This window comes from Manacus candei, unplaced genomic scaffold (genome assembly GCF_025592945.1).
Source record: "Manacus candei isolate 608988 ecotype Guabito, Panama unplaced genomic scaffold, ASM2559294v1 h1tg000050l, whole genome shotgun sequence".
In the NCBI taxonomy this organism is placed as follows: domain Eukaryota; kingdom Metazoa; phylum Chordata; class Aves; order Passeriformes; family Pipridae; genus Manacus; species Manacus candei.
Genome location: NW_026138098.1, coordinates 36,310,548 through 36,338,526, shown reverse-complemented (window position 1 = coordinate 36,338,526; position 27,979 = coordinate 36,310,548). Strand labels below are relative to the sequence as shown.

At 45.9% G+C, this 27,979-nt stretch overlaps 1 protein-coding gene across 4 annotated transcripts in view; it reads left to right on the top strand.

Annotated features, from left to right (window-relative positions):
• The window catches only part of PRKG1 (protein kinase cGMP-dependent 1), a 377,420-nt gene that overhangs the window by 309,011 nt on the left and 40,430 nt on the right, over positions 1–27,979 (top strand). For all 4 annotated transcript variants that reach the window (XM_051799629.1, XM_051799628.1, XM_051799630.1 and 1 more), the window contains 2 exons: positions 5,661–5,726; positions 13,528–13,602. In XM_051799629.1, coding sequence (XP_051655589.1) covers positions 5,661–5,726; positions 13,528–13,602 — 141 coding nt within the window. The remainder of the gene's footprint in view (positions 1–5,660; positions 5,727–13,527; positions 13,603–27,979) is intronic.

Below are 27,979 nucleotides of genomic sequence, written 5' to 3'. Positions count from 1 at the left end.
TCCCACAACCCAGGTTGCTCCAAGCCTGAACTGCCCTTGATATTCCATCATTCCAGAGGTGGAAAGGAGAAGCCCTTCGAGGGTTTCTCTTTCCTGAGGGAAATAGAAAATCAGTTCTCAGACTTCATGGGACATCCTGGAACATCCCAGCACTTGGTGACTCACTGGGGCAATTCTGAGGTCCAGCTTGGGGCTTCCATTTGCTTTTAGAGGTGGCAGCACAGTGAGGACAGGGCAGGTTTTTTGTTGACCAACAGAGTCTTCAAAGGCCTGTTCACTGTCTCTGAGTCTCTAAATTCATCAATATTAAAGCAGATTTTCAGAAAGGGCTCTTTTTTCTTTTTTTTTTTCTTTTTTTTTCTTTTTTTTTCCTGTGGAAATCTTGTTGGGCAATCCCTGGCAGGGCTTAAGCCTTTCAGCTGGGAGCCACTGGGAATAGAAATATATGTTAGAAACAGTCAGTAAGTGCTAATAATCTGCTCACAAGGCATAAAACAAGTGATTAGAGGGAGCTGGGACGTTTTCTAGCCTATTTGGAGGGTTGTACAGTTTGCTTATATTGAAAAAAAAGCTTGTAAAATTGGATTTCTAAAGCATTTTTTGTCTGAACAAGCTGAAATGTTGTTCTCTCAATGCCCAACAGAGCCTAAATCACCCAGGATTTTTGATATGTGTCTTCCAACTGGGATACCTCAGAGGAAAACCTCTCCTGTTGGAGTTCATTCCCTTTGGGGAAGGGGAGATTTTAATGCCTGGGGGGATTTTCAGAGGTTTTATTTTCAAGTGGAGCTTTTTTCAAATGGCACATTTTCTTGGTTTCACCTTCAAATTTATGGAAGCTGTGTTTATTAATTCCAGTAGCAGATTTTTATAGGCCACCAAGAGATGGGGCAGTGGCTGGTCCTTGGTGGTTGCTCTGCAGAACCTGGGAGAGGTTCACGGCAGAAATCTCACATCTTGTGGGACTTAATGAAAGTTTAGCTCGTTTAAAAGGGTGTTAATGAAGGTTTTCAAAGAAAAGTAATAAGAAATTAGCTCTTCCCTGGCGAGTTTTATAAATACACCCCAGGAAGACTCTCCAGAGGTTCCTGATTGGCTGATATTCCATTTCCTTAATGCATTTTATCACTTTCCAGCACCACACACTTGACCTTGGTACAGTGTTTTTAATAAGGTTGATTGAAAGTATTTAGGACATGTTGGAAATAAGTGAAAGGAGAAAAAAGAATGGGAAGAATCAGTCATTAACTGGAATTTATCTGTAATAGTTCAGACCTCAGCATCTCTATCTCCCTTTTGAGTTAATTGGGTATTTTCTGATTACACCGTGGCTTTCAGGTGGGACATAAAAATTCTCTTTATTGGGTATTGTGAGGAGTGGTAATAAAATTCAGTTTTCTTCTGGCCTTTAAAGAGAGGGATTGGCCTACCTGGAGACCTAAAAATGTCTCTGAAAGTCCACTTTGACTGACAAAATGCCAGTCAGGAGACAAACCCAAGAGGCTGGAGGAGGTCAGGAGGCTGCACTGGGGGGACTGGATCCCCAGAACCAGCAAGTTTCAAACAAATATGGTGGGATAGTGTTAAATTAAACCATCCAAATGCAGTTTCCCTTTATTTGAAGAATTGTATCAGTATTCTTAAGGGATTAGGTGCAGTAGGAGCTCTGGGAGCTGGTGTTGGAGCAGGACTCCATCAGTTTGGGGATGTAGGAAGGTTAAAACATCCCAAAACATTGGGAAGCATCTCAAATATTTTTAAATTGAAGGCAAATTATGACAACCTGAAGCCAAACCAGGGAACAGAGGCTGATGTATGACCTGAAGTTGTTGAGGGCTCAACAGATCCATGCAGTTCACCTCTTCAATAATCCCAGAATGTGCTGGAAGGGACCCTCCAGGACCACAGAGTCCCATCCCCAGGGTCACCCCGTGATGGGCTTGTGTTCCCAGTGGTGTCACGGGAAGAGCTTTAGGAACGTGGGGATCGCTGCCACCTCATTCCTCACGGGCTTAAGGAGCTGAAACAAGGTCTCCTGATGCACTTTGGGCACGAGCCCACTTGTGTCCAGCCATGGAGCTCTTCAGGACAGCTCCCAAATCCCCTCCTCTTGGATTTCCCCGAGAAACCCCCGCGGTGGCAGCAGCTGTGACCTTTCTCCAGGTGCCCAAGCGTGAGGCCGGAGGAGCTGCAAAATACCAGAGGGCAAAATATAGTAACAGGCTGGGGGGAAAGCAGGCCTGTGTCCAGGGAAAAGGTGGAGGCAGGCAGGAGCCATGGAGTGTTCCGAGAGCGACGGCGATTCCGCTGACGACGAGCGCGGCTTCTCGGGGAGCAGCGACGACGACGACGGCCGGGGAGTGTCCGAGTCAGTGCAGGGTTGGGACTCTGGCTGGTGCCAGGGGGTGGTGGTGGCACTGCTAGTCATTAATGCATCGTTAATGGCTAATTAATGGCTGGATTTAACACGGTGCCCTTCTAGGAGCTGCTTGTGCGTTCGGTGCTGTGCTCCTGAAGTAACTCCTTGTTGTATTTAGGGCCGTGCACTTGCAGTAATTACCTGTTGCATTTTGGGCTGTGATTTGCTAGGAGTTGCTTTCTCATTTAATTCTGTGTCCTGGTAGTCAGTACTGGTAGTAGTTACTTGTTGCATTTAGTGCCATGCACTTATTAGTAGTAACTTCTGTATTTAATGTAGTAGTTAATTTTGCCTGCAATGCTTACTAGTAGTAAGTTCATGCTGTGCACTTGTAGTAATTATTTGTAGTAAATAGTATTTACTTTTGCACTTAATGCCATGTACCTGCAGTAGTTACTTTTGCCTTTAATGCTGTGCACTCACAGTAGTTACTTTTGCACTTCATTCTGTACACTTGTAGTAATTGCTTGTTGCATTTAATGCCATGCACTCACTAGTAATTACTCTCTCCTTTAATGCTGTGCACTGATAGTAACTAATGGTAGTAATTACTTTTTCATTTGATGCTGTGCACTTGGAGCACTTACTGGGAGTAATTACTTTTGCCTTTAATGCTGTCCACTTACACTTCTGCATGTAATGCCACGTCCTCACTAGTAATTCCTTTTGTATTTAATACTGTGCACTGGCAGTCAGCAGTGCTAGTAGTAACTTCCATGTTGCATTTAATGCCACCTACTCACTAGTAATTATTGTTGCATTTAATGTCATGCTCTTGTAGCAGTTATTTTACATTTAATGCTGTTCAGTGGTAGTAATTACTCTTGCCTTTAATGCTGTGAACTTGTAGTAATTACTTGTTGCATTTAATGTCATGCACTTGCAGCACTGAATGCTGTGCAGTTTGAGTAATTACTTGTTGCATTTCATGCCATGTAGTAGCTACTTTTTCATCTCTGGTAGTGATTAGTGGTAGGAATTACTCCTACATTTAATGCTTGCACTAGTTATTCTTGCACTTGATGCTGAGCACTTGTAGAAATTAGTTGTCTCATTTAATGCCACGCACCTGCCAGTAATTACATTTTCACTCAATGCCTTGCACTGGTAGTCTTTATTTTTGCCTCTAATGCCATGGAATTCTGTGCTTCCAGTGGTCTCCTGTTGCTTTTAATCCCTTAAATTAATTCCCTTTTCGAATGTGGGTTGGCAGGTTGTGTGGCTGGAGGGCAACAGGGGTTGGTTGGTGGGATGGTGGCCCTGGGCCTGTTGGGGCCCTGGGCCTGAGGCTGCATGAGGTGTTGGGAGCACTGGGAGGTGTTGGGAGCACTGGGAGGTGTTGGGAGCACTGGGAAGTTTTGGGAGGCATTGGGAACACTGGAGTTGGGAGTGCTGGGAGGTGTTGGAGCCTTGGGAGATATTGGAGCCTTAGGGAGGTGTTGGAATGTTGGAAGCAGTTGGAGTGCTGAGAGGTGTTGGAGCACTGGGAGGAGTTGGAACCTTGGGAGGTGTTGGAGGCCTGGGAGGTGTTGGAGCCTTGAGAGGTGTTGGAGCCTTGAGAGGTGTTGGAATGTTGGGAGCAGTTGGAGCGTTGGAAGGTGTTGGAGCACTGGGGGGAGTTGGAACCTTGGGAGGTGTTGGGAGCACTGGAAGGTGTTGGAGCCTTGGGAGGAGCTGGAGCACTGGGAGGTGTTTGAGCGTTGGGAGCAGTTGGAGCCTTGGGAGGTGTTGGAGCATTGGGAGGTGTTGGAGCATTGGGAGGTGTTGGAATGTTGAGAGCAGTTGGAGAGTTGGGAGGAGTTGTAGCCTCAGGAGGTGTTGAAGTCTTGGGAGATGTTGGAGCCTTGGGAGGTGTTGGGAGCACTGGGAGGTTTGGGGAGGTGTTGGGAGGATTTGGGAGGTGTTGGGAGGATTTGGGAGCCTTGGGAGGTGCTGGGAGCACCGGGAGGAGTTGGAGCCTTGGGAGGAGTTGGAGTGTTGGGATGTGCTGGAGCACTGGGAGGTGTTGGGAGGTCTGAGCTTGGCTTGTGTTTCACCAGAAGGTTCAAGGTTGGTACAGAAGGTGGTACAGGAGGACTTTGGAGGTACCAAAGATTGATTCCATGCTGATTAAAAGGATGTATCAAGTGCAGAATAGCAAACCCCACAACAGTCCCTTGTGTGTTGGAATCTCCAGTTTCAAGGTTTATTTAAAATGTTTGATGAAGCCACCAATTTTAGTGCATTTTCCCCTTCTATAATCATCTAAATATAATATAGTGACCATCATCATGCCTTTAATCCAGAACTATAAAGGGATGAACTATTTTTTTGTGACAGAAATTCATCTGAGATAATGGGATAGATGTGTTAAGTTTTAACTGGAATTAGGGAACACCCAGAAAGGTTGCAGTCATTTTAATGGATCAATATTCCAGTGAAAGTTGGCTACAGCTACTTAAGGGGATATTAAACACCATAATTCCTTACCCTCTCTATATTTACCAAAGTTTTAGAAGTTAATAGAGATAATTATCTACTGCTATTCAGCTCCTTCTTTCTCCTTGCTATCAATTACCATAATTTCATTTATCAGTGGGGTAAATTAGCACTAATACACACTTAATTTCAGTGCAAATAGACTCAAAGTCAGCATTTGAATATTAATGTTTCTGTCATTTGTGTTTCTGCTTGCTCTGTTTTAAAGGTATTGACATAAAGACATCTCAAAGGCAATTAAAGTTAATTAATGATTACTTTAAAGGGAGAGATGAGTGCACATGCATCACCCTTTTTTACTGCTTTAATACCTCCAGTCTTTAAACGAGGACATTTTTACTTCTAACAGCACCTTTAAATCTCATTTTCTGCCTCAGTGGAAATGCACAGTCTGAACGAATTAGGGGTGTTTAGAAGGAGAGGTCTCTTTTTGCCTGTGATCCACTTACCCTTCACACCTGGAAAGGTGGGAGTGAACTGGGATGAAATGAATCCTGGGCATTTCTCCCCCCAACACAGAAAATGCATCTCTTGAACCCTGATGGAACAGCGAATCAGCCGGATTAAAATCAATTAAATTGGTGTTTTATTATATGTGTAATTTGTAGCTTTTACCTGCGTGGGCAATGAAAACACAAGGGCAAAGCTGTGCCTCCCAGAAATGTATTTTTCTGAAGGGCTTGAAGGATCCCAGATGTCTGGAAATCAAAAGATTGTCATGGAAATAATGCAACTGGCTCAAGAAATGTGTTTTTCCTTGCAGGGAGGACGTCAGAACAGCCAATGTCATTGCGGCCGAAGCGGTGACGTGTCTGGTCATAGACAGAGAGTAAGTACATCCCTCCCCTGCCTTGGGCTTTGCCTCCAATTTGCACCTTTTCCAGAGCTTTGGAGAGCCTTTGATGGTTTTCTCCAGAGAGGCCATTTAATTTTGAGTGCTGCAGTACCAGGGGGATCTCTCCAATATTCCAGATATTCAGAGGGAAGGCGCCTCTGAATCAGCTCAGTAGTGGCAAATGCTGACAATGAAGAAGGGCAGACACAAAATGGGAGTAACTGGGGAATGGAATTCCTGTGGAAATGGAGCTGGTGCAGTGGAACACAGCTTGAGTTCATCCTGGCAAATGTTAGAGCAGGATGATGTTATTCCAGCCCGTGTGGGGCGGGGAGTCCTTGGGTGAAGGACACGGCCCTGCTTGGAGCTCTGCGGCTCCAAGGACACAGAGGAGATGAGAAGAGTAAAATAATATCTTGTCTAGGGAGCTTGAGGGAATTAGGGGGGGTTATTCCAGAAAAAAACATGCCTGGATGATCCAGTGCTGTGAATTCAACTGCTCCTACAGTTGTTGGGAATGGGATTAAAAGCAATGAGCACGACACAGAAATTCAGTGTGACTCCTGCGGTGGTTTTCCAGCTGTGAGGGCGGTGAAGTGTTGGTATAAACCATCAAAAGGTTTATCTTCCATGGGAATCTTTCTGAGGGAATGTGGTGTTGATCTGTGAAAGCAAAAGAGAGGCAAATAGAATGAACAGGGATTGACTTCCCCAGGGCAGGAACCCCATGGGACCTGCAGGATGGAGTCAAAAGCCTGGGGAAAACAGGAAAACTTTGCCACTGTTTGAAAGGAAAATAAATCCACTGGATTTTTGAGATGTGTAGGACCTCCCTGTGTGCTGGGAGCTTTCAGAGGGGTGTGGGACAGCACTGAGGGTCAAGGGAGGGGATTGTCCCCCCCTGCTCTGCACTGGGGCACCTCCCCTCGAGTCCTGGGGGCAGTTTGGGCACCACAACATAAGAGGGTGGTTGGCACTGCCCAGGCTCCCCAGGGCAGTGGGCACAGCCCCAAGGCTGCCAGAGCTCCAGGAGGGTTTGGACAACACTCTGAAGGACAGGGTGGGATTGCTGGGGTGTCTGTGCAGGGCCAGGGGTTGGACTGGATGATCCCTGTGGGTCCCTTCCAGCTCTGGATATTCCATGATTCTATGAAATATCACAAAGGATTGCTTTGTCCCTGGGTTCCCTGGGCACACAGTGTTGGTGCAGGACATGTTGATGCTGTCAGAGGTCAGAAGGGACCTCTGGAGCCCTTCCTGTCTCCTGGAGAGACACAATTCCTTGCTCAAGTACCTTGGAGGGATGATCTTCACACCCTCAATCCTGCTCTGACACAAGTGCTTTGTACCCAGTTATCTCACACCCCTCCATTTCTAGAAATCTGGTGTTCTGCAGAGGTTGAGTTTGGGAATAATACCTCAGAAATCCTGATCCTTCTGATGTGTTAATTCATTATGGATTAAAAAGAAACACGGTCTCTCCATTGAGCACAGGTGGGGAACACCAGGGAGGTTCTTTCACGTACACAACCGAGGGAACCTGGTGGATCAAACACCCCCTTCATTCCCTTCTTGTTTTTTGGGGCAAAGAGAAGAAGAATAATTTTTCATTAGATTACTTAGCAAGTCACTCTTTTAAGAATTTTCATATTTTTATTGATTAGATAATTTAGCAAACGTTAATTCAGAGAAATACAAAGCAACAAGAATTTTGTGCCCCTTTTTTTTGTTACCACCTTTGCAACAGGTATTTTTGGTTTGCACTGTAAGCATTTAAAAAAAACCCCCATAACTAATAATTGCAGAGTCACTAATTCCTGATCATGTTACAAAGAGTTTCTTTGCTTGTCTCCTGTGCCTTCTCCTCAGAGTATAATGCCCTTGAAATAGTGAGGAAGCACAAGTGAAATTCAACCTGATGAAGCTGTAGTTAATCTACACCAGAGATTCTAGTAACACACTGCAATTAGTAGCAGAGTATTTATAAGAATCTTATTTATAGGGCAAGAAAATTGATGCTATTTATAGCACTCTTTATCATTCAGGGGTGGTTGTCCCGTGTCCTGCCCAGTGCTGAATTTCTTGTCATAGTTTTTCTCTTGGGCTGTTCTTTTATAGGCATGGGAATAACTGCAGGAGCAAATTTTAATGTGGAGAAAAGCTGGGAAATTCTGTTGATGAGGGAAAATATCATTTCTTTCTGTCCAGACACACCAAATATTCCCCAGTTTGGGTTGTTGTGGTCATGGGAGATGCTCAGGCTGAGGGGTGATGTGTCATTAAGGCTGCCAAATATTTTCTGTTCCAAGCCAAGCTCTTTGCTTAATCAGATGTAACTACTGACAGCAATTTTCATGCTCTGTGGGTGTCCTGCTCTGAAATGTCTCAGCAACAGTGATGTTGCCATTTCAAAACACAAATGATGGGAAAATACCATTTCCTTCCTGAGAAACTGGAGTGTTTCAGTCTCACTGACTGGGGTTCTTGTTACCCACCAACATCACCTTGGCAGCGAGGGAAGCTCTTCCAACCTCCTTGTAAAAGTCTTCCCAAGACATCCAAAATTCCACAATCACACCTTGGTGTCACAGCAAGTTGTTCCTAGGACAGACATAAGGCTGCTCTCTGGATCTGGCAATTTTATGAGCAATTTTAGGGCTGGTTTAGTGGCTGGAGGGTTTGTAGTTTGAGAGTAAATAGTGTGGGAAAGTTTCTTCCTAAGGATGAGCCAGGCTGCCAGGAGAACTCTGGGAGAGCTGAGTTGGAGATGGGACACTGCTTGAGCATGGAAAGAGGAAATGTTTCCTCTAAAAAGCATCTCTGAAATTGAAAATAGGTCTAAAATGGTTCCAGGGGTGAAGCAGTGGGAGAAGGAAGTACCAGGAGGAAAGTGAAATAGTCTTTAATTACCAGACTCTCACCATGTTGGTGCTGCCTCGCTTTTTAATTTCCTTGTGAAACAAGAGGGCTGTTACAGCCACAAAAGCACCCCAAAGATGCCCAAAAAAGCAGTGGAGTCATTTCTTGCAAATCTGGGCAGACATGCCTTGAAACAGTGGATTTCCAACTTCTTTTCTGGGGTAGAAACCAGCAGAATTGAGGTCTAACAAATAAAACAACCTGCAGTGAGGAAGCATTTGATGTGTCCCATGGAATTAAGCTCCTTTGTTCCCACCTGTCTTTGTCCTGGCTGCCCCATCCCTGGAAGTGTCCAAGGCCAGGTTGGAACACCCTGGGCTAGTGGAAGGTGTCCCTGCCCATGGCAGGGGTTGGAACAAGCTGCTCTTTTAAGGTCCCTTCCAACCCAGACCATTCTGGGATTCTGCAATTCCCACTGGGCTCATTTTGGTCACCCAAGGAAGACTGACAACAAACAGAACATTTGCTGCAGCATTTAAGAGAACTTTAAGAGTTGGCATCATGCCAGAAAACCCAAAAAAACCCCTAGTGTAGCCCTACTTGGTCAGGTGTGTCTGAAAGAAAGAACTGAATAATCAGAAGGCAAAACTTCCAGGGAATTTTGTGTTATAATCAAAAGTTTCGCCCTGGAAGAGCAGGTTCCTTTATCCATTTGGGAAAATAAAAGGGGATGGTGCCAAGGCTGATGGACTGAGGATGACAGCTCTGCTAAGGGATTCTGGTGCCCACCTGGTGTCCTCTCCATGCTCAGGCTTTCCAGGGAGACCAGGTGGGTGTAGCCAGGCTGTGTGGAGGGAGGATGTTCTTCCTGCCAGCCGTGGAGCACAGACTGGGGGCTCGTGGAATTGCCTTGGGAAGTTCAGCCAAATCCACATAGTGTTCGTGGGAATTGTCAGAAAAATCGGACAAACCATTTGAAGGAATTTGGAGAAGCCTTTGGATACTTGGGGAGCCAGATAAAAAACCCCTTTTCTCCTGATCTGGGTAAACATATTAATATTTTATAGCAGCTGTCAGATGTCTTTTATTCATTTTTAATTCCTTATTTTTATTTTTATTTTTTTTACATTTCCTGGACTTTCTGTGTTTAGGGCTTGCCTTTGACCCTACATGAACTGAAATCAAGCCTGTTGCTAATGAAGTATTTCCTATTGTGCCACTGCAGTAATTCATCCTCTGGGAAGAAACTAATCCTGGGAGATGCCCCAGGATGTTGCCTCCAAATTGTTTCAAGCTTGGCCTTGTCGTGGCTCATCTTGGTGAATGTTCAGGCTCCCTGGAGGGGTCATTAGTTTTGTTGCAGGAGCCCAGTTGGGCTGATGGGGGGAAAGGTGGCAGTGCCCATCTGCTGGATTTGATGGATTGCTCCTCTAGGAAATTGGATAAAAGGCCTTTTGATAAAAATTTTGGAGACACACCTTGAGCACCTGTTGTGTAAATCAGATTAAAGGCACACAGACACACTTCACTTGCAGCTCCTTTGTGGGGAGAGAAAGCAGGAGGAAAAGATTCCAAACTCATTCCCAACATTTGGATCATCACTGACACCCTGAGAAGTTGGTGCAACTTTATCCTTCTCTTTTATTTTCACACCCACTTCTTGAAACTCAAAAAGTCTCAGAAAACATTCAGAGCTCCTCCTGAACTGTAGGAATATTTATACTTAAGTTGATTCAGGTTCATCTTTTATTTATATGTGATTTTTCCCCCCCCTCTCCATAATTTATTTATGATGCTAACAATGTTTTCTGGGGCTCTGAGATTTACCAAGTGTCAACGTCGTGGGTGCTGGGAGAACAAAATTGCCTCATGCAAATCTGGTGGATCAGAGCCAGTAAAACTCAAGGCACAGAGTGCTGCAAAAGTACCTGATATTTGCAGATATTTAATGCTAAATGCTGTTTTTTCCAGCTTGTTGTCTCCTTCAGTTACACATATCAAGATGATACTTTTTTTTTTTTTTATTTAAGGCAGCATTTCAAATATTTCAGCTATTTTGGGATTTTTCCGCTTTGCATTTTGTGGGTTTTTGTCTGGTTTTAAAAGCCTTTTTGTCAGGGATAGCTCTGAGGTGTCAGGAAAGGTTCCTGGATCAACCCTCTTGGCAGTGGAAGTTGGAGAAAAATAAAATAAAGTGTTATCTGAGCATGACTGACCCTCCACAAGCTGAGCCAGACTCTTCCACTGGGGATTTTAGGTTTTGCTGCTTTAGTGTTTCTCCCAGTTGGAGCGAAGTTTATCCATGGAGAAAATTGGTTGTGAGGAGAGAATAGGAAAAAAAATGAAGAGAAAAGGCTGTGAGGGGAAAAAAAAAACAGGGCAGTTTTCTGATTGACTCCTTGAGGAGGTTGTGGCTGAGCTGACACTTCAACAGCAATAACAGAGTGAGCTTCAATGCCTTGCCCAGGCCTAAGTCTTGCTTAACTTTTTTAATAAAAACTTAAGGATATCAGATAAACCTGTTAGTCCTTGCAGTGACTTTTTCTTCTGTTTCACTAGAGAAAGATTTATTTGCACTGCCAATAAAAAAAAAACAAAACACAGGGTTGTTTAACCCTGCCACATCTTCCAAAGCAAACCAAGCCCAAATTACATTTTAAGCCCTAGATCATGTCTTATGGTGATCCAGGAGGATTATGTTAATTAATTGTCTGAATATCTGGTTTTTAATTGAGCATTAACACCCATATCTTGCTTTGCTTTCACTGTTGCCTTGCAAGGGTTTGGCTTCAACCTCTGGCACATCCCTGGCACAGGGAAGAGAAACCTTGAGGTGTTGGATGAGCTGATTCGTTCATATTTTCACTGCTGGGCAAGGAGAATTTGGGGTTGAAAAGATGCTCTGGAGATTCACACATCTTAATATTAAAAATGTTCATATTAATAGTAACCAGCCTTGTTAAAAACCCCAAAGCAACTTCCCTGCAAGAGCAAAGGGGGCTTTGCCTTCTCTTCCTCAGTGATGAATTCCCGTTGCTTTCCTGGACGCCACAGAAATGATTTCCTCGATTATGTCCTTCAAAATGTAACCATCAAACAAAGTGGAAAGCTGGGGGGGATTTTTCCTGAGTTACAGGAAGCAGAAAATCCTGGAATGGGTCAGGTTGGAAGGGCCCACAGTGGAGCACCTGGTACCACCTCCCTGCTCCAGCAGGGCCATCCCAGAGCACCTGGCACAGGAGTGTGAGGGGGAATTACTCAGGAAGGCCCCTTTGCAGCAGCTCTAGATCCAACTCACTGTAAATCCCTCTCCCAACCATCATCTCTTGCTTCCTATGGGTAAAATGTGGCTTTTCCCAGCTGCTGTTTTTAAAGCAAGATGATTTCCCCCCCTCTGGTTCTCCTGGGAGTCCTGTCCCTGTTCCCTGCGTGCACACGGAGTGCCTTCCATGGGATCAACCATCTCCTGATGCTGCAGGACACTTAAGTACCCACTTAAGCCTGTCAGCAGGTTTAATCTCCCTGGGCACAGTGTGGCTGGGACATGAAGGGAACATGAAGCCATCCTGGCTGACCTCCTGTCCCACAGGATATTGCCTTTCCCAGCTGCCCCTGGCTCAGCCTGCCCTGGATTTCCCTCACCTGCTCAACAGCATCAATTCTCTTTCATCCTGCAGCTCCTCATGGTGAATATTTCCATGTTAAATATTGTTCCTAAATTCAAAAATGTGGCCCTAAATGGTCATTTTAATTTTTTTTTCACTTTTTCCAGCTTTTCAGTTAATTTGTTTTCAACTTAACAGCCATTTCTGCTCTTCTGCTCTGTGTTTGGTGCCTCAGGGGTGTGAGGAACATAAGGCTGGAGGGACTGCAGGGTTTTTCTTTGTGAGGCCGTGACCTTAAGGCACAGCTCAGTCAAGAGGCTGTAGTTTGCAGCAGTTCATCCTTTCAAATTAGCCTGACTCTTTTCTCCTTTGGCAAGGGCTGCTTTCTTCCTTGGTTAAAAGGAAAACTGGTCTGTGACAGACAGGCTGGGAATATTGGAAATGTATAGTAGGGAATGAGCTTTTCACCTGGAGTATTTTCATTCTAGGTATCCACTGATATCAGTTCTTAGAATCATTAAAAATAATTAATTTCTAGTTTTTTGTTTGCCTGGGGCACTGTTTGGTATCACCACCAAGGACATAACAGTTGGATTTTTTAGAATCATGGAATCACACACTGGCTTGGGGTGGAAAGGACCTCAAAGCTTGTTTCCTTCCACCCCTGCCATGGGCAGGGACACCTTCCACTAGCCCAGGTTGTCCAACCTGACCTTGGACACTCCCAGGGATCCAGGGGCAGCCACAGCTTCTCTGGGCAACCTGGGCCAGGGCCTCCCCACCCTCCCAGGGAACAATCCCTTCCCAATATTCCCAAACCTAAATTTCCCCTCTTTCAGTTTGAACCCTTCGATGTGTTTTTGGGGGAGTGTTTCTCTTAAAGATGAGACAGAGGCAGAAATAAAGATTCTCCCTCACTTTGGAAGCAGGGGGATTTCTGGGGATCCTGGTGGGAGGACAGGGATCGGGGCTGAGGTGCCACCACCAGCCACGTCCACACACTCGCTCTGGAACTGCTCCTGGAGGGTGGAAAACCTCCAGCAGTCATTTCAGGGGGCTGGAGGAATAAGTTTGGATCTTCTTGGTCTTGGTTATTGCACCTCCAGCATCTCTGAGGCCCCGTTTCCCAGCCCTGGCCCTGGTTTGGTTGGTCGTGGGCATCGAGATGCAGCCCCTGGTTGCTGCCAAAGAGCCACGGGGGCTTTTGTGGCACTTCAGACATGGGGTAGTGGCAGTGCTGGGTTAGTGGTTGGACTTGCTGATCCCAAAATCCTTTCCAGGCTTAGGGATTCTACAGTTCTTCCCCTAAAAGTGCCCCTTTGTTTTTACAGCTCCTTCAAGCATCTCATCGGCGGCCTGGATGACGTTTCCAACAAAGCCTATGAAGATGCAGAAGCAAAAGCAAAGTAAGTGTCTGCTCCCTGTGTTCAGCAGAAAATCTTAAACTCATTTTTATTGATGGTACATCATTGTAATTGAAAAAAACCCACCTCCTTTTTCTCCACACAATATGTATAAGTGCTTAAAAAGGAGAGAATTATTGTGAATGTGGAGGTGAGTCTCCTCGGGTCAGTGCCCAAAGCCAGGCGGCCCCAAGGTCCTTCTTAATCACAGCATTTGAGTCCTCAGAAGTGCTGGGTCTCCCAAAAAAGTCTCTTGAACTCTTGTAAGGTGAGAAACTCCAGCTCTTGGGATTGCAGTGGAGGAAATGGTCGTTGAGGATAATGGGTTTCTTCAGAGAGCTCTGCCCTTCCTCAGATACCTTCACGGAGTCTAAAGGTGGTTTGAGGCCAAGGGTGGGAAATGGGGGCTGGAGTGTATTGTGAGTTTAAAATAGTTTTTAAAAAACCAATTTTCATTCATCCTTGACCTACGGTTGGATTTTAATCTGGAAGCTTCGTGAGGTCTGAACTCTGATTCCCTCCCAATGATCAAACCCTGGAAGAGGAATTAGAGGAGAGTTCTGATTAGAGAGATGCTGAACATGAGCCAGATAGGATTCAAAGGCAGGAGTTGCTAAAAAGGAAATTAAATCTGCTCTGTACAACATTTCTTTGCTTTTCCTCCTATGCAATTATTGGCTTTTATTGGGATTTTTTAGGGAAGGGAGAGCGTGACTGTTCATCAGTGATCTACAGCTGCCTAAATTTAAGCCTGCTCCTAAGTTTACACAGTAACTTCTCATTAAACCAGAGAGGACTGTAATAGTCTGTACCAAAGGTACTCCTATGAAGAGAAAGTGAGAAGCCCTAATTGATTAAAAATACCTCTCTGTTCCTTTCAGAAACTAAATATCCATCTCAAGAAACTGAGTTTCTTGAGCAAAACCTGCTAATTCTGCAAAATACCCACAAGCTTCTTTTTTTATCATCTTTGAGTGATGTTTGAAATGCGTTTTTAATGATATTAAATGTATTTTAAGGTGCTAGAATGCAGGGTTGAAGTTTAGTTTGCAACAGGATTTCCCTGCCCCAGATCAAATGTGTAAGATTCCCTCTTAAAAAGAAGTTCTGTAAAAAAGGTTAAGTTCCCTAAAACTCCTTTATCAACTTCCTTCCTCTGCCATCCCAAAAACCAGGGATTTTGGGCCCAGAATGCCAAGTCAAATGGACAGTGCTATAGCAGCAGAAAACTGGCTGTTAGATATTACTGATAAATATATATTATTATGTGTATTTTTATATATAGCTGAAATCATGGCATTTTAATACCAGGAGCAGCTTCTACAAAACATTTTAAAAAGGGCTGGAAAATCAACTTTAACAGCTTCAGGGAGATGGTCCCAAGTATTCCAGGCACGTGCTGTTATCCTTTGATATTATTTTTTGAGTGTTGCTATTTGGGTTTGATTGATTTCCATCAGAAGCAAAGGGAAGAAAACCTTGGCAGTGAAGCTGGGGATTTTAAGCTCTATTATTAATTATCACGGAGTTGTTTGCTATCCCGGGAATGTTGGGGGTGCAGATGGTATGGGAGGTTTTTTGAGGATTGTTTTGTGAGTTTTTAGGGATCACTTTGTGTCAGGATCCCCTGTGTGCTGGGGGGACACTGCAGCTGAGGACCTGTTTTGAATAAACTCTTCATTTGGGGAACCCCTGGGCTGACCTTCACATCTCTGAGCTTTTATTCCTTTTCTTCTAATGCCAAGTATTTCATCCCAATGCAAGGGCAAAGCCAAGGGTTCCTGGTGATGGTGGAATAGATTAATTTTGATACAGCTTTTCTTAAAAGCCAGAGGCCTTTGCTTGAGCCCTGTCACTCCAGGTAGGTGACAGTGGCATTATTGCCCTTCACACGTTGACATTTTGCCTTGGACAAAGCTGAAGGCACCAGTGTTTGCTGCCTGGAGAAACATCAAAGCAAGGAATGCCCTTGAAAAATGTGGCATTTACTTATAAAATACCATATTCACCTTTGCTGGGCTCCTTGAAAGCAAACCATGCCTGCAAAAAGATGGATAGAAGAGGGAAAAATGGCAAAGTTACTTGGAGAGTGACAATAAGAGGCCTTGGGAGCCATTCCAGGAAGTTTGGTCGCTCAGGAGTTAAGGAGAAAAGTCTCCTTGGCAGAAACTTTAACCTGGATTCCTTTTCAAGCAGCTGTTAATTAGCTGCAGCTAATTGTCCTTGGAGAGCTTCTTTTTTCCAAGGGGGAGTTTGTGGTAGGGAATGACTTGGCCAGTGAAGTGTATTTGGCTTTGGGGAGGTTTTACACCAATCCCACGGGTTTGTCCCTCTTTTTGCACCCTTGGAGCTCCTGTCTCCTGGTCAGAGCTCATGTGCTGGGGGGCAGAAGGCTTTGGAATGGGCAGGAATTTTCTGTGTCCCCTGTGGATCGAGTGGATCAGGGTGATCAAGGCCAGGCTGAACAGGACTCATCTCGGGGAAGGTGTCCCTGCCCGTGGCAAGTGGGTTGGAACTAAATGATCTTTAAGGTCCCTCCCACCCCAAACCATCCCACGACTGTAAATACCTCCCAAATTGGTGGCACTGGGGGGGTTTGCCTCTTTCCACGCTGGAATGTGCCCCTGGGGTCACAGAGCTGGTAGGACATGCCTGAGGGGATGTCAGGCAGGAGCTCCAGGCTCAGAAGCTCTTTCCATGTGTCCATCAGTCCTCCATGTCTGACAGAGTTGAACTATTTATTGAGTTTATCTCTTGGTGACCTGGTGTTTTCCCAGCTAAGCCTTGAGGAATGGTCAGGGTGCTCCTAGGAGCTGGGGAATGATCTGTGGACCACTGAGCTGCCTCTTCCCACCCTTGGACATGGTTTGAAGGGAGAGCAAATTCCACTCGGCTCCTGAAGGCAGAGAAAATGCTGATCAAAAAGAGCTGAGCTGAGCAGAGGGGCTTCCTGCCCCACTCACTGGGAGTCCCAGAGGGACCAGGGCTGGGAGGGTTGTAGTCCTGACACCTGCATGGATGGTGTCTCCCTGTTCTGCATGGACACTTTGGATCGTGTCCTAGATCCCTGGCTCTTGGCTTGCACAGGCACCTGGAATGCCCAGCTCCAGTGGGAAGGGGACCAGGAGTCCCTGCCAAGCCAGTCTGGAAGGAAGTTGTTCTTCGAGGGCTTTGGCCTTCCCTCAAGGAGACACCTCTGTCTAGGAAAGCAAGTGAACAAACCCTGGTTTATCCTCCTGCTCACAGGGATTGTCTTTATGACATGAGCTTCCCCCAGCACCACAACTGATTTACTTCTTCCCCACTAATACCTTACTACCCAACTGATGCTTACTTTGGAGCTACTTTCCTGGTTTTTGCAAGCTTGGGAGGGGCAGTTCTCCTTCATGTCCATCCTTTGTGCTCACTCTCTTAAATCAGCAATCAGTGACATGTCACCTGTGAGACTATAATTTTAATTATGGCCTATAATTTTAATTATAGGATTATACAGACTATAACATTAATTATAATATTCTACTCCTCTGATGTATTCAGATGAGTTAATAAATTCATTGACTAATGAATGTTGTAGTTACATCCTTTACACCAGAGGAAAGGTGGAATGGAGAGGCAAAGGTGTGTCAGAGTCTGAGAAAACAGGAGTCCAGAGGAGCAGTGCCAGGCCCAACCCCGTTGGTATTTAGGGCATGAAGGAGATCCCTAAGTTATCAGGACACATATCTAAGTGTAGATCACTTCCAGATGGAGCCACTGTGGCACTTCCATAAATCCAGGAGGAAGCAGGTGGGTGGTTTCTCCTGCTGTTGGTGCCAAATGAGGTGAGGTTTCAGCGAACACCCTTCTCTCCAGGCACACTAATCCCTCCTGCTGGCCCATTCCCCATCCAGAGACTCCTGAGGTTAATCCTGGGCACTAATTTAACAAAGTCATTGGAGAGGTTTCCCTCCAGCTTGGTGCCACCTTTCCATGGAATGGCTGGAGCAGGGAAGCGTCTCCCGTGACACAGCGACAGCACCGAGGTGTCCCTGCCCACCAAGCTGGGAGAGGTGGCACTGCCTGGGCTTTGCCCATCTCAGCAGGGCCTGTCTGCTTCCATAACCAGTGTCCCTGTGCTCCTTTGCTCCCATCACATCCAGGATTCTGGAATTGTCTCCTGTGGCAGCAGGGCTTGAAATGAATCTGCTATTGCAGCCTGGACTCCGGTGCCTTCGTGCTGTTGCTCCAGGCTCTCTGCAGGTCCAGACTATTTTGGTCGCACTTTTTCCTTGGTTTTCTCCCCATTCCAGCTGCCTTGCAGCCCTGGGGGAATACGTCTTGTGTTGGCTTCTTTTCACAGGACTGAAGGAGGGCAGGGACCTTTGTGTAGGTACCCAATGCCTTTCCCCTTCCTGGCAGCTCCTTCCCTGGATGCCCTTCACCTCCCTGGAGCTGTGTTTTAATTAACACCTTCATTTAGCAGTTGCACTTGATGATCTTTTCCAACCTTAATGACTCTATGATTCTGTCCAAACCTTTTGTTTCAGTGGCCTGAGTTGTCCCTTTTTTCACTTTACACCCCCTCTCACTCCATTCATAGCAAAGCCTCCCAGCAGTTCATTGACCTAATTTGGGTGGTTATTAATATTTTCCCATTTTATATGCATTCTTTATAGATAGTTTTTCTCCTTCTACCCTGGCTTTAAAGATAAAATTCACCACTCTGTTTAGTTTCTGCCATACCAGGATGTTTACAAGAAAAGGTATTTGTTTCAGTGTCCCTTCAGTGTGGCTTCTCTGAGATGTTTCCTGGAGGGCCACTGCTGGTTCATGGAGCAGGTTTGTGTCTCCTCCTTACACAGCCTCTCCTTTGGTTGTCTTTGAGACTTGTTTTTAACTTATTTGAAGTTGTCCCTGGGAGTTGAAAGCTTGTCACCCATGGACAGGCCCAAGTGTTAGGAGGCAGCACAGATCCAGAGGGATGGATGTGTAGAGAAGGTGCTAAGGTGCCAAGGACCTGCCATACAGACTATTTGCATTTCAGGGGGTTTTCCTTTTGGAATAATTCAATTCTGGTTCCTTGGACTCAATATTAAGCAGTGCCTGGGGAAGGAATTCAGCTGCTGAAGCATCACCTGAAGGACCCTCAGCTCTCTCACTCCTGTGCCACTCAGAGGTGTGAGCAGGACCTGGCAGGGGATTCCCCTCAGAAACACAGCCCTTGTCTGGACAAAGAGATATTTTGATGCACCTTGTGTATAAAAACTGCTCTTTCTTTGCTGGGGATCTGATGGCAGCTTTTGCCAGAGGGTGGTTGGCAGTGATCCGGTCACAGGGGGGTGGCACCTCCAGAAACTTATTTAAGGCTGGGTTGGCCCTTCAGCTCCATAAATGGGTGAGACCAGCTCATCTCCCTGCAAACTCCTGTCCTGGTGGAATGGGAAAGCTCTGTGTGCAGATGTTGTGCCTGCAGGACTCTGGGAGCCAGGGGGTTTGACATCCAGCCAGCCCGTGGGGTTTGTGTGGATAATAAACAGCCCCGGGCACCGGGAAAAGGGGCTTTGTGTTTCTTCAGCTTGTTTTCCTTTAGAAATACAGATAAGGAAAGCCAAGGGAGATTTCAACCCCTGCCAAAAGGGAAGTTGGCCGAGTTAAGGGTTCCAAAAATGGAAACTCCCAATTAAAGAGAATGATTTAGTGAAGGTCTGACTCCATGCTGGGCTGGAACTTTGGAAAACTCTGGCTGAAATAATTTACCAAGGAGTGGAACGTGACCAGATTAGTCATTTTTATTTTTTTTTTCCTGCAAGAGAGAATATTTTCTGGATCATGGCATCAGGGCAGCCTGGAACCTGTGATGATGGGCTCCATCTCCCTTGGTGTCCATTCTTTTCTGAATCAGGGGCCATATGGGAACCAGCTTTTGCCTTGGCTGTTTTTGGTGCCAGACTGGGGGGAAATCTCCTGGGATGTGCAAAAAAAAAGGGGGGGAAATGGGGTTGCAATAATTTCTTTGAAGCTGTGTAAATAATTAAAGTCATTCTTCTCCTTGCTGTGGAGAAATAACAACTGATCATCGATACCTGTTCAGTCTGTGTGAGTTTAAACATCCAGAAAAACTGAGATTTTAGGTGGCATTATTTGGCCTCTAATATGTAAGAGCTGTTTTTCTTTATGCTGGAGAATTGTCACAGAGTTTAGCCTTAAATAACCTGCAATTTCATCCTGAAGCCACTGGTAATTTGGCTCCAGGTTTGCCTCTCTGATTTTCCTGGCTGCTGTAATAAATAGAATTAGAAAATCAGCTCAGGAATCAATGGAAAATGCAGGAGCCCACCAAGGGAACCTGCAGGGTGATGTCCCTAAATAAAGGTAACTGAGGCTGCTACATTTAGCACTGTGTTTTTTGAAGGGGAAATGGTGTCTGCTGGCAGACTTTCCTCTTGAGAAGGTGCACTGTGGTGCTCACAAGGGATATCTATTAAGTTAGCTTTTAAAGCCAGGTCTGTCTTATTTAGGCAATAATCTCTACGCTGTCCCCTTGCTAAGCTGGGCTTTTGATGCAATAATGGCCCGTGTCAGGTGTCAGAGGGTGAACAAAAATCAGGCTGCTGTTCTAATGCCTGCCTGCATGGGTTCCAGGGGATTAGGGCTGGCCTGAGGAAATACAGATGCAGCAGAAAGCTCTCAGACAATAATGAGCCCCGTTCCAGTTGTGGTGATGGAAGTGGCCATTCCCGCTGTACGTGGTGGGAGCACCTGATGGTTTGTGCATTAGAAATACCAACCATTCCTTTGGCATTTATGGAAATGCTTTCTTCAGGAAGCACTGGGAATCCTTTGCTGATCCCAAGGCTTGGAGCTTGGGGTAGCACAGGCTTGGGAGCATCAAACTCAGCGAACTTTGCAGGGGACGTCAAGGCAACGGCGGCATTAAACCAGTTCTGTGCATCCCTGGCTCTGTAAATTTGTTGTCCAACACATTTCTGAGCTGCCCTGAGGATTTATCCAAATAGCTTTGTAAGGATTACACCACTGGAAGATGGGCTGTTTCTGTCCTGCTCTCATCTGCTGACTTAAATAACAGAGAATCACTTGAACTGTCAGACGTGTTATAAATAAAACTCAGTGATTCTTCTACTGTAGGGAACTACTGCTTTTTGGAACTGCTGGAAATAGTTGTGGGATCATTTGTGGCTTTTTCCAGCTCCCCTGCCAGTCCAGTTGTCCTTGGTTGTACCTCAGCAACTCCCATGAGCTCCACCAGGAGCTGGCTCAGACCTCGCTTTTATGTCCAAGCATTGATAAGGGAAAGGAAAGATGGAAATGCAGAGCCAGTGAGAGATGAAGGACAAGTATATGGATGGTGCTGGAACCCAGGGAAGGTTTGGGAGGGAAAGATTTGGGCCCAGAAGGAGGACTTGGGAGAGCATCATCTCCCCACTGTCACATTGCCTTGGCAGAGCTGGAAAAGGTGTTGCCAGATAAAGAAGCTTCTTCCCATTCACCCAAAAACCTTCCCAGGCTGGGATGTGATGGGAATAGCTCCAGAGTTTGGAAATGCTGGTGTATGTGATTGTTTAAACAGCAGGGAGAGGGGAGGGAGCAGAGGGGGAGGCTCATATTTCAAAGAGGAGTAAATATTAATTGTTTTCCCTGTGAAAATTGGTGAGCACGGCACCCAAAAACCGCACAGCGCGTCCAGCTGACCCCCGAGCAGCAGTTGTGTCACATTTGGAGATGAAATTCAATCACCCAACTGTGAAATGGAAGAAATTTAATCCCTCTATAAGTGAAAAACCCAGTGCAGCCTTAACTCCAAAGTTGCTGCTGATGCCTCCCTCCCACCCATGGCTGATCCACCGAAACAAACCCTTTTCCTTCTTTCCCTTCTTTCCCTTCTTCCCTGTAAGGAATAATTCACCAGTTTTCCTGAAGGCTCAAATTACTTTCCATATATAACTTACAGTCTAACTCTAGTCCACATTCAATTCAGGATTTCTACTCCCCTCTCATCCTTCCCTGCTGAGCCCCTTCCAGTCCCTAAAGGGGCTCCAAGAGAGCTGGGAGGGACTTTGGGTATGGACCTGGAGAGACAGGACAAGGGGGAATGGTTTCCAAATGACAGAGGGCAGGGTTAGATGGGATATTGGGAAGGAATTGTTCCCTGTGAGGGTGGGGAGGCCCTGGCCCAGGTTGCCCAGAGAAGCTGTGGCTGCCCCTGGATCCCTGGAAGTGTCCAAGGCCAGGTTGGACGGGGCTTGGAGCAACCTGGGCTAGTGGGAGGTGCCTCTGGGGGTGGAATGAGATGATCTTTAAGGTCCCTTCCAACCCAAACCAGTCTGGGATTCCATGAAATTCTGCCAGGATGGGTCTGTGCCTTCCCTGCTGTGAGACCCACGTGATGGGATGTTCCCATCTTTGGGTGCCACAGGAAGGTGTGGCCTCCCATGGCAGCAATTTACCCTGTAACACCCAGGAAAGGTGTCTGATTTAAAAAATATCCCTGATGCTTCCAATATGGTTGATGGATTCCAGTGAACTGCTGCCTGTGATATTATTAATATTATTACTTTTCCATCTGTGTGTTTGCAGCACTTAGATTCATAGGATAGTTTGGGTTGGAAGGGACACTAAAAAATCGTCTCATTCCACCCCCTGCCACGGGCAGGGACACCTCCCACTAGCCCAGGTTGCTCCAAGCCCCATCCAATCTGGCTTTGAACACTTCCAGGGATCCAGGGGCAGCCACACTTAGGGCACCCCAAACCCCCCAGCTTGGCAGTGCACTGAGTTATCCTGGCTGTGCTTCCATTGATTTGCCCTCAGCTGCGTTTGCTCTATTTTCTCAGTGCCTGGCTGAACACTCCATTAAATGATTCGAGGAGTGCTGAGCTGTAAATCTTTAAATCATCGGAAAAAAATAATAATAATAAAAAAAAAGGCAAAACTGTTCTCATGGTTTAGCTGATCCCGCAGCTTCTGCGTAGCTTTAACAAGATAAAACATCAAAATCACAGATAATGTGACATTTTGAATATGTGAGAAAGCTCAGTGCCTGAAACCATGAAAGAGGAGATCAAAGTCTGATCTCGCCCATTATATTGGGCGTTAATGTAAAACTATGGGGGTTTCTAATAGGACTATTGTGATTGAATTTCTGATGGAAGTTAAAAGCCCCTCATTTGGGGCTGCATTTAAAATTCCGTTTAGGAATGGGGATGGAGTGTTTCTGTCTCTGTCTGCTCAGCAAACCCTCACACAGAGAAGTGTTGCAGCTCTGGCTTTACTCTCTCTTAGGTTCATTTTCTGGTGGGATCGTCGGGTTGCTCTGCAGAAAACATCAAATGCCATCATTTATGGATCCCAAAGCAAGGGATTAGACTGATTGCAGGGGCTCCAAATTGTGTCACTGGACTTTGCTTGGCTGTTGATGACCCAGAATAGCTGTGCCAGGCCCCCAGAGCTCCAGGTGCTCGGGCAGGACCTGCTGCTGGTCTTAGTCTCAGATTAAATCACAAGCTTTGCCAGACTCGGGTTCATTTCCTGATCCTTTGTGCTGGAAGGAGATGCTTTCTAAGAAAGGTGTTTTTCTCGCTGTCCCTTCATTCCTTTGGAGGCTGTTCCTGTGCAGCAGTGATATCATTCATCTGGATGGCAAAATGGAATTCTTGTGGCTGGAAATCCTTTCAGGAGCCAGTAATGGGAAGCGGGCTGGCAGCAGGCCAGGGCAATGCTGGGACTCTTTTAGCAGGCAGGGAGATTGCCAGGGAGTGCCTGCAGATGCTGGGCTGGCACAAATCACAGAGCCAACGACTCGGCATCTCCTTGAATTCCCCCCTTTGCTTTCCCATTTCCTCCGCTGAGGGAGATGAATGCCTCAAGTTTGGCTTTGAAAGATGTTTTATGATCCTGTTCCCAGCCCCTGCTCCCAAAGAAGCTGTTTTATTAACAGTGCAATAGCTGAGCTGCCATATTTTGCATCTGGGGCGGATTGGGATGTGAAAATGTTTGTCAGGAGTGGAGCAAGTGCTTAGTGAGGCCATGACCTCCTGCTCTGAGGAGGAAATACAGCTCCAAGGGTTCTGTTTATTGCTCAGTAGCAAAGCTGACATTTAAAGCAAAAAGGATTTGCTTTCACATTTTATGGTCCCAGCCTTTACAAAGGGCTGGGAACACCCTTCCCCTGGGCACAGGCTCAGCACCTCACAAAGCCCCCTGGAGAATTAAATATCAGCAAATGCTTTCCTTCCAACCACCTAAAACCAAACTCTGGGCACTTAAACTTCCTTTTAGTGAACTTGGCAGATGCAGAAGCAAAAAGAAGAGTATTTTCTCCTGGCTCTAAGCGTGTTTCTACCCCTCTGGGTTTTTTTAAAGCAGGCAGGTTTTTAGCAGTGCCTTGTTATCCAGCTACTTGGAAATGGCAAAACTATTCAGACTTCTCAGGAGAGAAGTGGAAGGTACAAAGGCTGGAAAGAAGCAGCCCTGTACCTTCCCTTTCCTGAAGTGATAGTTTGGGGGCACATCCAGAGGTGGGAGTCTCCAGAGTGAAGGGTCCTTTGAAAGTGAGTCTCTTTGAATGGCTTCAAGCATTTTGCAATATTGTTTTGAACACTGGTGGGGGAGAGGAATTCAGCTGTTGGTTTGACCTGCAGCATCTCCTGTGCCCTTAAACAGAGGAGCTGAGCACAACAAAGCTGAGCTCTAGGGGTGCCAGGGGCCATCTCACTCCAGGAGTCAACTGGAGCCACTCTAATGAATCCCCCTTTGGAGTCAGGGACTGCTGGATGTCACAGCTGGGCTTGGAAATAAGAACAGTCACACACACCTGAGCTGTTTGAAAGCTTTCCTAATTTGCCACGAGTTTTAGTGCTCAGAAGATGGGTATTTGTAGTAGAGGGCGTCTCTCCTGCTGCTGTGGGGGATCGGGATTGGGATCAGGATGTGTGGGAAGGGTGCTCAGAGATCAACACTACTGGGATGTTTGTATATGGGCACTTCAAAGAGTCCTTAGGAAAGAAATTGCTGCCTTCAAACATGTTCAATCGTATTTTATTCTGTACTTTTAAAACCTATCCAAGACCTTGGAATAGTTTACAGTCACAGCAGTACCTCTCTCCCTTTGGCAGTGTTCTTGTTTGGAAGAATCCTATTGTCATGTTGGCAGTTCACCAGGGCAAGCAAATTGATAATTTTCATGAAGTCCTTCATCTATAAAAAAACTCCTTTCACTAGATTTTTGAGGGTAGTTCTGTTAAAAAGTAAAATTATCCAGGAACACATTCAAAATACATCACCTGCTTCCCAAAGCTGGAAAGAAGCATCCAGCCTGATCTTTCCTCAGAAAAGCATTTTTGCAGTGATTTTTCAGAGAACTTCAGGCCAATATTTAAACTTTCAAAGTCCACTTTAGGAGGTCCTAAACCCTCATGGAATTAGTCACATGAAGAAAATGGGGCAAAAAGGAAGAAAGATGGGGGGAAATGACAAAAAATGAGTGAAAAGGCAAATGGAGGGAAATGAAGCAAAAATGGGGGGAAATGAAGCAAAAATGGGGGGAAATGAACAAAAAAATGGGGAAAAATGAACCAAAAATTAACAAAAATGGGGGAAATGAGCAAAAATGACCAAAAAATTGGGGAAAATGACCAAAGATGAAGGAAAAAAAAGGGGGGAAATGGACCCAAAGTGGGGTGGGGGAGGGGACACGAGTGGACTTGGTGACAGTGAGGGATGATGAGGATGAAGGACGAGGGTGAGGAAGGTCAGTGCAAAGCTCTGGTGTCAACGGATGAGAATCCAGAGCAACTTGAGGTGTATAGGGGCTTCAGGATGAGACCTGCAGGTGAGCAGAGGGTACTTTGCTGGCTCCAAAAATGAATGATGGAGAAAACAACCCGATTTCAGCAAGTGGTGCCAACCTGTTCATGGTGAGCCCTCAGCGACCCCGGGCTTTATCACTGCTGTGCCGGGTATTTATTGGATAAGGTGCAGCATTATCTGGCTTTTCCATTAGAAAGGACCCCACAGCCAGCACACATTAGTCATATTTATCCATCTAATAAAACCTGACACTGCCAGCTTAGACCTGTTGGTTTGGATTTTATGCCCTTGCTCTTTACTCTCAGTTTCTATGGGAACCTGGGCCGTTCCTGCGAGGGAGAGCAAAGGGATGAGGAGAGGGCTTGGAAAACATAACTCTGGTTCTCTGCTGAATTCCAGCCAAATAAACCAGAAAGGGAAACAGCAAGGCAAGAGAGTTGGTAGTCATTGAGTTCCCTCCTTCTTGAATCATCTGGGTTAGGTGCTTTTATGCCTTTTTTTTTTTTTGCTTTGAAAATCCATGTTTGAGGCTTAAAAGCCGGGTTCCCATTTTCTGGGAGGAGGCAACAGGTTGCCCCACTTGCCTTTATGACTCTTTTAGTGCAAAGATTATATCCCAACCCTCTCCTTTGCATAGAATTAGTTACAGCTCACGAGCTGGAAACGTGACTCCGTGTACAATTCAGTGCAGTTTTCAAAGAAACACTCCCTGGTTCATTTATTCCAGTCTATCCTTTGGTATCCACTGCTTTTGTCAGTGAGTCGAGGTGATTAATGAAGATGAGCTGAAATAATGAGTAGAAAATAATTAGACAAACCCCCTTAAGGACATTTCTTGCTGCACCACTGGCTGTGAATTCTGTACAAGGTGTTGGACTTGATGATCTTAAAGGTCTTTCTCAGCCTAAATGATTCACTAATTCTGTGTTTGCATTTCAATCTGACTTGGAAGAATATTGATGTAACACTTGGAGTACAGTGTCTAACAAGGTAAAGATGAATTGCCCATCTTTCAACAGCTCTGTGTTTAAAATCCAGTGGATTTGGCAAACTTTGAAAGGAGATAGATATATATAGATATATATAGATATATATAGATATATATATAATAAAAGGCTCTTGAAACAGTTGGCCCAGAGGAACTATGGCTGCCCCATCCCTGGAAAGGGTTCAAGGCCAGGTTGGACAGGGCTTGGAGCAACCTGGGCTAGTGGAAGGTGTCCCTGCCCATGGCAGGGGGTGGCACTGGATGAGCTTTAAGGTCCCTTCCAACCCAAACCATTCTGGGATTCTGGGATTTCAACACTCGCTCAACACCAGCGGAGCAACTTGATGTTGGAGACTCTGGGACAAAAGGCTTTTTTCACAACCTTTGGGCTGAAATAGCTCTGTCCTTCCATCCAGGAATCCAGAGGAAGGATTTGGAGCCCTGGCAGCTTTGGAAAGACCCTGACTGCTGTCCGGGGGCTGCTGCAGGCCATGAACAGCCTCACAGGGAAAAGCAAAACCTGCTGTGCTAGAAAATAAACCAGCCCCGTGTTTCTGGGCCACAATCAGCTAAAACACCACCACCTCTCTAAAAAGCAAATTTTGGTTTAGCCCTGCTGGCTGCAGACATTCCTGATCCCCACATATCACTTACAGAGCAGTTCTGACCCCCCTGCCCTGCCTGGGCTTAATCAGGAGCCGGCGGCGTCCTGGCAGTCACATTTCACAGAAGCACAGTTTGTTCAGGCCTTTTCTAATTCGTTTTCAGGCAAAAGGAAGCTAATTTGAAACCTCCACTGCCTAATTCCCGGAAAGGAAGGAGGCATTAAGCCTCTCCTGGGAGTCTCAAGTGGCAGCATAGCCATTAGCAGAGGGGAAGTGCAGGAAGATGATCCTTCTCAGAAACCACGTGTTGGGCTATAAAGTTCTACCCCAGAAGCCACTGTTTACCTTTTGGTTAAGTATTGTTTTATTACATGAAAAAAAAACCCCTTGTTTCTGGGTCTCTGCATCCTCTCAGTGAGTGACAGGTGGGATTTTATTGTTTGGTGAAGACGTTGAAAGAGGGAGGAGTAAAACCTACTTATTAAAGGAAGAGATGATCCTCTCTGAAAATAGAAATGGGCTTTGGGAAAGGTTTTGTGTGCTGTCTGACCACTGAGTGATGTTGGAGAAGTGCTTGCAGGACAAAAAATCATAGAATCACAGAATGGTTTGGGTTGGAAGGGACCTTAAAGCTCATCTTGTTCCATGGGCAGGGACACCTTCTACCAGCCCAGGTTGCTCCAAGCCCCCTCCAACCTGGTCTTGGACACTTCCAGGGATCCAGGGGCAGCCACAGCTTCTCTGGGCAACCTGTGCCAGGGCCTCCCCACCCTCACAGGGAACAATTCCTTCCCAATATCCAACCTAACCCTGCCCTCTGGCAGTGGGAAGCCATTCCCCCTTGTCCTGGCACTCCAGGCCCTTGGAAATAGTCTCTCTCCATCTTTCCTCTTGGCCCCTTCAGGCCCTGGAAGGCCACAATTCAGTCACCCCAAAGCTTCTCCTCTCCAGGCTGAACAATCCCAACTCTCCCAGCCTTTCC